The 10,445-nt window shown below is 33.4% G+C and overlaps 1 protein-coding gene across 1 annotated transcript; it reads right to left on the reverse strand.

The window, feature by feature from the left end:
* Positions 1-115: 115 nt before the first annotated feature.
* Positions 116-9,706, reverse strand: LOC117319934 (receptor-type tyrosine-protein phosphatase mu-like; the record flags this gene model as incomplete). Its single annotated transcript, XM_033874639.1, is given in 18 exon segments — positions 116-237; positions 445-518; positions 766-868; positions 1,294-1,443; positions 2,130-2,265; positions 2,428-2,573; positions 2,850-2,978; positions 3,661-3,758; positions 4,000-4,036; positions 4,298-4,374; positions 4,570-4,651; positions 5,047-5,408; positions 5,895-5,983; positions 6,253-6,379; positions 6,576-6,713; positions 8,047-8,139; positions 8,687-8,782; positions 9,610-9,706. Coding segments are annotated over 15 exon segments (1,856 nt in total), but the record flags the coding sequence as incomplete, so codon positions are not given.
* Positions 9,707-10,445: the final 739 nt, after the last annotated feature.

Raw genomic sequence — 10,445 nt, forward strand, 5'->3', positions numbered from 1 at the left:
ATTCAAAGGTATGTTTTAATCTGATCTAGGTTGAAAAGTTTCTATTACATTTCACAACATTTTGACCATACTAAAGGTTTGAAATATTCAGATTACCAGTATTTGTCGCATCGACTTTTCATCCCCTAAAATGATGATGGTGTCACATTGGTAGTCCAATACCAGGGTCCAAAGGTCGGTCCTCGTGTCAGGTAGCGGGAAATGAGTGACTATATACCCCTGTCTACCTGTGTAAGACTTAAACAGACATTTATATTTTGGCTAAATTATTTTACATATGAAAGGATTATTATTACTTTCACTGTATTTGGAAAGCAAAGCAATCATCTATACGTGGCATCAAGTCAACATACGAAGAGACGTTTATTGAACACATTGTGATTATCGTTGTTTAATGGCTTTATTTTGTGAGTATATATGTATGTTGTAGCCAGAATGACATACTTGTGCAATTACAGCATTGATGTAGTCATTTCCGTTGGATGGGTATGTTTTTAGCGGCGCTCTGAATCCATCCGCTGAAAGTATAGGTAATTATAATAAGCAATTGTATCAACTAAAATATTTTAAACATACATGTGCTATCTTTCCTAAATGGAGACACATCTCCTGACAATAGCAACAGGGTAAGTGATTCCATTAAAATTCTGGTCGCACAGTTAAACTCAAAATCTAATGCATGGACACACTGGAATAATTTTTAAAACAGTATCAAAATAATCAATATAAGAAACCTTTTCTATCATGTCGTATATATTGCTTTACCTGCCAATATTCGCATTGTCCTGTTTTTTGTTTGATTTTCAGGAAGTGTAGAAGCCACAAAGTCCTGTTCTAACTTGTAATCCGGCTTCAGATCCAACATCAACTGAAAAAAGTCATCGCAATACAGTGGCAAGTCGTTGTTATAGGAACATATCTTAAATATATTCATAAGTTGAATGCTGAAGTAATAAAAACTTCAAAACTGCGAATGCAAACGCGCATTCTGTCTCATAAGTGAAGAGTATTCGGCGTTTAGTAGAAGGATTGCTTTCTTAGTGTTATTATCTTTAAGCAATCACGGCGGTAAAATCCTTTTTGAGGATATCAGAAATAAAGAGTTAACCCTGATTCTACGCTTGGTGTACATGTATCTTAATCTAAATAGCAAGTATGTTCTGACTGGCTAATGATAAAAATGAAAATCAGGACATGATAGATATCAGTTAAAGGAAAACAATTTTTAAAAATCCAATATCTTATTATGAAAATGTTATCTATTATGACTTTAAAAAACTATTTCTATAATACTTTGAACTCATCTCTCAGGTGTGCCCGGTTTTGATGTTGTGCTGTCATTTTCAGGCCATGGTACTTGTTTGAAAACATTGACTTCGGTATAAGTGTATCTTGAAGGTCAAATGCTTCTGCCAGAATATCATGAAGAGCCACATATTGTTCCTGGTAAATGATATATTGCTTTTAAATACTTGGAAATATATTACATTTATATATATATACAACAATTTCTAACTGTTCGTAATCATGAACTGAAGGATTATAATTTTCATGTTTAATCATCATAATTGTTTTGGAAATGCAATTCATTTGAATACATATATTGATATTGTGCTGAAATATTGTTTTTTCTTTTATAGTCTAAACATAGTGTGTTCATCAATGCAGCAAAAAGTCAGAGGTGTTGTTATATGGGATTTGTGCTAACTTCTTATTAAACTGATACTAAAGAAAATATTCCATTGTGTCTGATATACGAAAAGCTGAGGACTTTAAAGGGACATTCCTTCGTTCGAATATCAATAATACGCGCAGTTTCTATTGGTGCAATATATGTCCGAACGGTGATTATATGAGTGTTTGTGCCTATTTGCAATGAAATTAACGCCGAAATATACAGGAAAAAGGCGTACCGTGTACAAATACGTATGCTTATGCAAAGTCGAATTAAGAATGTTCAGGTCTTAATACTCGAAGAACTTTTGTCTATCTTGAGAGTAAAACTGCGTTAGTAAAATGTACTGTAAAGAGAATACTTATTTTCCAGTAGGTTTAATTTTGGCGACCTAAACTTTATTCAAACGAACGAATTTCCTGATTTAGGTATGATTACTTCTTTGTTGCCTCACCTCTGTCTGAATCATGTTCAATCTGTTCTTCATCATCTTATTTACAAAATGGCGGATGTCGATGCGACCATTCTTTTTACCGTAATCCAATAGCGCGTCAAGGGCGATAAACATCCCTGTGTTTCCAATACCAGCGCTGCAATAATGTAAAACAAGTTATAAGTCCTAATGATGATCTAAACCAAATGACGCGTTTCTTGATTTGAAGAACAAGATCTTGCACCAGGAAGACTATTGAAAGTACTGTCAAAATGACAATAACGAATACGATACAAAAAATCCCGTGTATTTACGGTACCTGCAGTGAACCACCATTTGGCCGGGCAGTGTAGTTCTGTGCAGCATTACGCGGCGATGAAATAAGACAAGTTCTAACGTGTTCGGGGTCCCATGGTCCGGCCAGGTGGTGAAATGAAACTGATGGATTTCTCGCTTCTCTTTTGACTGAAGAAAAAAGGTGATACGTGTTTATCGCCTGAATGTGTTTTTTCTATCTCTAACAATGGCTATGATTTATCCATCTTGCTTTAAAGGAGAAAACAAAGTACTTTTGCAATAATCATACGAACAGGATATACCATCTCAGTAGGTCATGAAAGAAAAAAATACTATATTCGAAGCTTTAAGACTTAGCATATTTAGAAAATGAAGTTGTTATCTTTACAACGATTAACATTTAAACATGTGAAAAATATAGTAAAAACGTCTAGAGACACACGCCTTCCGATCCATGAGTGTGACGTTCCTGACAATATGGGAGCCATAGTCTCGTTCCCTGTTCAACGTGATGTTGAATGTTTTTGTTGACATTTGATCCATTTTGTCAGGCCAATATTTTTCACATTTTGTCTGAAAAGAAATATGATTCAATTTATCGGATTTTGCTTTAATGAAATTAAACGTAATGTTTTAAACCTATTTTTCTTATATCGACAATTACCCTACCATTAGCTCTTGATTGAAAAATTAAATTCATTTAATGGAAAACATTCAATTGAAATTTATATTTTACTATTCCCAAATTACAACAATACGTTGTGATACGTATTAGAATCGCGTCCTGATTGTTTTAGGCTACAAAAAGCGTTCTTTGTTTAAGATAAAACATGTGACTTTTTTCAAAATGAAGTATCGTTTACTGAAGATGCATTCCTAACAGCCCACCTTGCCCGGGTAAATCGCGGTTTTTACCATAGTTGCTGGATTTCGTGATTCATAGTATGATGACGATGAGCAAGTAAGTTGTTCATGACCTCATATTAATTATTCTATTTCTCTTTTGTGTATAGTCTTTACTAACCTGCTCGCATTTGAGTTCCAATCTTGCTCTATGCTTATCGATTTTTCTTACACTTTCGCATTTTTCATCTTGGTTACGGAATAATTCATATAAGATGTTTTTTAAACCACGTTGCTCTTACGAAAGCTGTGTTGATTGCCTGATTTGATGCTTACCTATGCATCTTTGTTTTGACGTTCCATCTAATGCCATAAATCAATATTAATGCAAATGTCACAATCTGATAATTACCTTTTGACTTTCCACTAGATTTGTAAGCATCACTATTTTCCCAGAGTTTAGAGTCCACACCATTCTCCAGAAATCATCAATCGTATATCGGAGTGGTCCTATCACATATGTACACGAATTTATATATAAAAGGATTAATACATAATAAAATCTAGACGTAAATGATTATAAAAGAGCACTGAAGCAGTTATGAATTCAATTATATAATGAAATATAGAAAGTTAATTGATATGTATTAGTATATGACTATTACTTATGTAAAGTTGCTAAGGAGAACTGGCATTAATGCAGTTGAGAATAACAAAACAAATAGAATAGCATTAAAGTAAGTACTTTTACCTTGGGTTGCAACATAGACATTCCTTTCCTCAACACTCTGGAAGAGTAGCATAATCATCGATCATGATTATCAATTAGTGTTCAATTAAAAACATATCAAAAGTATGCAAGTTCAACTAGATTATGAAAATAAAACGATAATTACACAAATATATATATTGATATTGACAGTATCAATGTACACTTTTCTTATAAGGAAACTTAGCGATTACTCCTCATCCATATGTAATTCAAATATGTAAGCAATACTTGTTTAAATCCACCTGAAATGCCATGTTGTTTCGAGATGTATACTTACATCGATGAAGTTTGCATTTATATAGTCCGAGCTATTTCCTTCGTGGACTGTGTTGAGTATTACTCGTGAATGGTCATCTGGATATTTAACATATAGAAATCTTTTAAAACTTCATTGAATATTTGACGTGCATATTTTTCAATGTAATGTAGAATACCGAAATCGTAGCAAATGAATCCTTTTGTATTGAAGTTAGATGTACAAAGAGTGATAGATATATGACTTATGTAAGATATATATTATCCTAATTCTGTGGATGAATATATACTTACACGGAAATATGGCCTCAAATCTATTCTTTGGCTTATTCCTCTCTGCGATCGTATGTGGATGAATTGAGCCAAGAGGAAACATCTGTATCAGATGAAAAATCCAGACAAGATATCATTGATTCCATCAATATTTACGTCACATGCCCCGTTGATACAGCAGAAGATGCCGGATTACATATGATGTAGATAATTGTAATTTTTTGATAAAATTTAGTTAAAGACGATGCATGGCAATGTCCTAGAACACAGTCAGTCAGGAACAATAACTTCCATGCACGTGAATATCAAATCACATCATTTGAATTTAATCTAAATAAATTAATACAATTGAAAATTTGTTTCATTATTCAGTACACATTGTATCTGTCATTAAACTTTTACTAAGAAGTGATATTCACTTTTGTGTCTACTACAAAATTCTTATCGCAATTAAGGTTGAAAACGGAGTAAAAGCAGAATATGAGGATCAACAATAACCTTAAACTCTGAAATAAACTTCTTTTCTTTCTCTTCCATTTTCTCGGCATTGAGCGTCTTCAGCATACTGACTGGGAACCCAACTGGTCTGTCGTTGTAGTAAACATTTTCGCTGTCTGACTTACTGTCATTTTGAAGGTCACCATGGACACGTCTAGACGTACTTTCATGTTGAAGCTCAAGATAAACATGTTCTGGCCTACTACCATTTTGAAGGTCAAGATAGACTTGTTCAGGCCTATTTTCATTATGGAGGTTAATATAAACGTGTTCAGGCTTATTTTCGTTTTGAAGGTCATGGTATACATGATCTGGCATAAGTCCATCTTGAAGTTCATGATAGACATGTTCTCCTGTTTCGTCTGAAATAGTAGTCAATTTTGAAGTAGAATAACATTGATATTGATCCCCCCCCCCTTTTTTTTTTATATCAACCAGGTAAAACGTCTAGCCTTTCTGACTTAAACACGGACGGACACAATATCAATGAAATCGATTAAAACTGATAGTAAGTGTGTTTATAGACAAATGTTTGCTCCAGTCTTCATTTTGTGGTGCCTATAATCCTATATTATCTGTTATTACTTAATAAATCGAACAGAAGTTTTTCCAAGAAAATAAACATATGCTAACGAAAGATTTCTTGGCAGATTGCCATATTAATAATTAAATATAGCATGACACAATATATATACTGCCCTAAAGTCTGAATGTCATTTCTATCATTTAGATATAAAGATTGACACAAGCGATTAAGTTCTTAAAAACAAAAACAAAAACAGCCAGAACACTAATTCCTTGCAGATTAAGCAGCTAATATATCGCAAACCCCTACACAGGTGTCATACCCGAGTGTCCGTCTGAGTTGATTGAAGGTCTTGGCTCTGCATACACAACTGAGGGTGTGGACGCAGTTCCGGCGGGTGTGTCCGATCTTCTATTGGAAATAAAATCAAGCTGAACACAATTTCTGGTAGCTTAAAGTTATTGAAAGCAAACTGGACTTCTACTATAACTGATTCACAGCTATCAGTTTCACAATTTATCATGGATATTATGTTTTCGTATTTGTGTAAGTGTGGTACTTGTGGTTTATGGGGATACGTCCTAACACAAATGGGATTAATAACAACAATCAGTATTCAGTGTATTTATGTATCAATCGTTAGAGTCAAAATAACGTTCACTTCATTAATTTTCACTAACCGTTTGATTATGCAAACTACTATTATGATCAGAATCAGGACGAGAGCAACTAAACCGCCACCGACTCCGACTCCGGCTCCAAAATGTGTGCCCCCAGTGCTGCTTTCATCTACTAGCTGTTTCTCCACTGCAGTTAGCAAAAACAAGACATTCTCTGTGATTGAGATTGCAAAGAAATTTTGATGATAAAATCAATTTTATTTTGAAACAATTTATGGAGGAAAAGAAATTTCCTATCAAGGTACACAATGCCAGTTAAATGGAGCTTAGCTTTGTTTCAATCTCCAAAGTGTCGTTTCAGCAAAAGGCTTGGTAAATAATACCTTTGATGTCACACCGTTGACCAGTCCAACCCATTTGACATGGTGTTTTACAGTGACCTGTGTCTATATTACATCGCTGGCCAACACACTGACCACATGCCAGTGAACAGGAACTACCAAACATTCCGTCAATGCAACCTGAAATCATAAGCGGTCGTGCTACATCACATGAAACTAGATAAATGTTAAAAGGAATGTTTCTTAATACCTTTTTTGTATTTGCCATCAAATATAAAATAGAATATATAATTAAATAAGTATTTATATAAAAATCCGAATTTTTATGTTAATGACCGTAGCGACTAAACAACAACTGTTCTGAATACATAATGACAAAATTAGATGATCTGACCATACGGGAACATTGTACGATATTTACTTGCCGAAATATACGCAATTTAATTCCAATCCAAACCGCCTCGCAGCTTCAGATCGCCATCTTTGTTAAAATCAAAGCATCTGTGCGTTTGGAAGAGTAAGTACTGCAAAGCTTCTAAATGATCTTGTGATACAAATTTTAAGATTATAATAGAAACGAAATATGGATTTTAAAATAATTTCATTTAAATTACTTATGCTTTAGGTAAGCAAATAGTAGCAAATATTTACAATGAACTTTAACGTTGTACTCAATACTGATCACAATGCTTTTATTTAGACGTTTTCTATTTCTTTCGCTTCATTTCATTTAAAATATTGTTTTAGATTTCCCAGTAATTTCGCGGGAAATGAATTTGATGACGTAGGAAGCCCACATGCTATGGAATCAGGCATCTATAGTCGATAAGTGGAGGTTTGGAGTGGATAACACTTCGGTCTATTAGCTGTATGACATTTCGTAGCGTCGGTTATAAGAACGTGACCCAGAAAACACGACGATAATAAAAACAGAGGATCATAGAATATTACCGAAATTATTTTCGCAATTTTTGAGGCACCATTGTGCTAAATTACAATGGAAAGTAACACTGATTTAATTCATAGCTATTGTATGGTAATCTATGTGAAGTTGGGCACGACCTACTTTCGTTTTACAGTTTACGGATATGGTTATATAAATAATTCATCTTCTCAACGATAGTCGAATTACTTCACGGGATAGTTCTATCAAGTATATTTGTACTTCTCTTGAACAGGGTGCATCTTTGTTTAAAATTGACTGGTCTGCAGGTGTGATCTGGCTACTCTGAGCAGAACCTGACCCCAGGGTCACGTTACTATCGTATCCCTTTGTAAACATTTCATAATAAATGTATCCACGACTGATTCGTTTGGATTACTACAACTTTCTACCTTCTGGAAGAGACGTGTATATGATATACCATATTTACGTGGATGGAAATATTTAAATACTTATAACCGGTAAGCTTGTAATAATAATAATAACATAGAAAAAAGAAAGAAGAAAAAACAACGTTAGCATGCTCTCAGCAAAAGAATTGCAATATATAAATGGATATAGAATCATTACCTAAACACTGTTCTCCATTCCGAGTACAACTTGTGCAGTTTCCCAAACAAGGCAGTTCACATCTGTCTCCATATCTACCGTCAACACATCCGTCTGTATTGTATATTTCAATCAAATTCATTAAATGAACAAATCAGAGGACAAAATGGATATCTTAAAAAGATAAAAATGTGTTCTCTATTCCTACATTTTCAGTTCATAGCTTAAAACGAGCTGATAACATCAAGATTTGGGAATATTATATACCATTGCAGAAGCCATCAAAATCACATTTACTCGCAAGACATTTATCCGAACAGTTGGCGCAAGTGGGACCATATCGAACAATATTACAATATGACAAATAAGTGTATTAACGTTCTTAAAACATTATTTGTCTTTACCTTCTGGACACACTATAAATATAGAATGTTTACAAATTATGTTAAGGATTTTTCAAATGTGTTGTTTCCTTGGTAACTTATCAATAATCAAGATTTTTGATTAAAGCAATTTCAAATGTCAAAATAAAGCCATCTATTTTAATTTGATATGTCCTTACTGTCCGATTTTATTCAAAACTCTCATAGCGGAAGCCAAATTGTTCTAATTCGCATAAATCATCTAAAGCCCACATCATAAAACCGATAACTATACAAACCTATACAATTTCCAGTATCTTTATCACATACTTTATTTACACAAGACACAGGACATTGATATTGGCATATATCTCCAAAATAACCGTCTTGGCAGTCTGTAGAATAAAGGGCATTGATAAATTTCAATGACGAAACGTGATGTATCAGTATTAAAACATTCGACTCATTTAACGATTATCACTTTGATAACAATACAATAACAATAGTGTATACAAAGAATTCATTATATTACAATGTTGATAATCCTAGGACAATGCAATAAAACAAAGGAAAGATGTGCATGAATACACGACAAAAAGAACAAGAAGAATAAGATGTGTTCGCAAGTAAAACGATTTTCCGTTTTATTTGCAACATTTGTTGTGAAAGCTACACCGAGTTCAATACAACTTGAGCTAACGTTAACCCTTCTTAAATATTAATTTGTTGTGAAAGCTTCACCGAATTCAATAAAACTTGAGCTAATTCTTATTAGATCTGAATGTTTTCAGTCATGTCATTAAAGTCCTATGTACTGATAAGTACTAAGCAGAGGGCAAAACGAATATTGTCATTGCTTAAAATCAAGTAACTCAAATATGACATCGGGAAAAAACAGTTTGTCGCGTCACAATGTGATTAAGGGTTAGAGTATCAAACAAACGCCATATATTATAGTCTGGGAAGTCCTTACAACCTGGTTATACTTAAAACACTCATTGACGGAGCCGTATTGTTATAATTGGCATAGATGATTCATCCCCAGTATCCTTTTCACATCCTGTACTTCCACAGGAAACATGACATTGAAATGGGCATTGGTTTCCGTAATAACCGTCCTTACAATCTGGTTATATTGAAATCACACACTGAGGTAGCCATATCGTTATAATTCGCATAAATGATCCAAAGTGCACATTATACAACCGATTATTATACAAACCTATACAATTCCCAGTATCCTTATTACAAACTTTACTTCCACCACAAGATCCAGGACATGGAGATAGGCATTGGTTTCCGTAATAACCGTCCTTACAGTCTGTTGAATTAAGTACAATGATGAGCTTTTAATATAAAATGTGATTACCAGTGTTTAAATATTCGACTTATATAAAGATGATCACTTTTATAACAATATAAGAACAATATTTCAATATTTAAAATTCCATGACCGCACACCAAAATAAAGGAAACTCGTGTTCGCAAGTGCTAGCAAATTATTTTTCATCGATAACATTTGCTTTGAAAGCTAGAATGCATCGAGATAGATGTGCTATTCTTCTTCTTCAATATTAATGTTTTCAGTCAAATCCTTAAGGTCCTGTTAACTGACAAATACAGCTATCAGAACCAACTTTACCACTGGTAAAAAATATCAAACGCTAATATCTTTTACTACCTCTATCAATTTTTCTAAAACTGTCAGATTTTTTATTTTTTTTTTTTGTGATTTTCACATCATCTTCACACTTCGAGGTTAATGCGTTTTTCAAGTCAAATTAAATCAAATAGGTAACGATTAAGTGTGTAACCTTGTCGAATGGTGTAAACCATAGTTATCATCACACGGAACTTACCACTTATCTATAATTACGTATTTGTTATCCTTTATATCTTATTATCTATTTGTTAGAACTTGTTTGTTATTTTATTCTGATATACAAGTAAATCAGTGTGCTTTTCTTTGCTTTGTTTCAATTTGTGACATATTACAAATAAGAAGTAAGAAATAAGAATTACAAAAAAAGGAAAGAAGGGATAACTAATAATAAGAAA

The sequence above is a fragment of the Pecten maximus genome, unplaced genomic scaffold, assembly GCF_902652985.1.
Source record: "Pecten maximus unplaced genomic scaffold, xPecMax1.1, whole genome shotgun sequence".
Classification (NCBI taxonomy): Eukaryota; Metazoa; Mollusca; class Bivalvia; order Pectinida; family Pectinidae; genus Pecten; species Pecten maximus.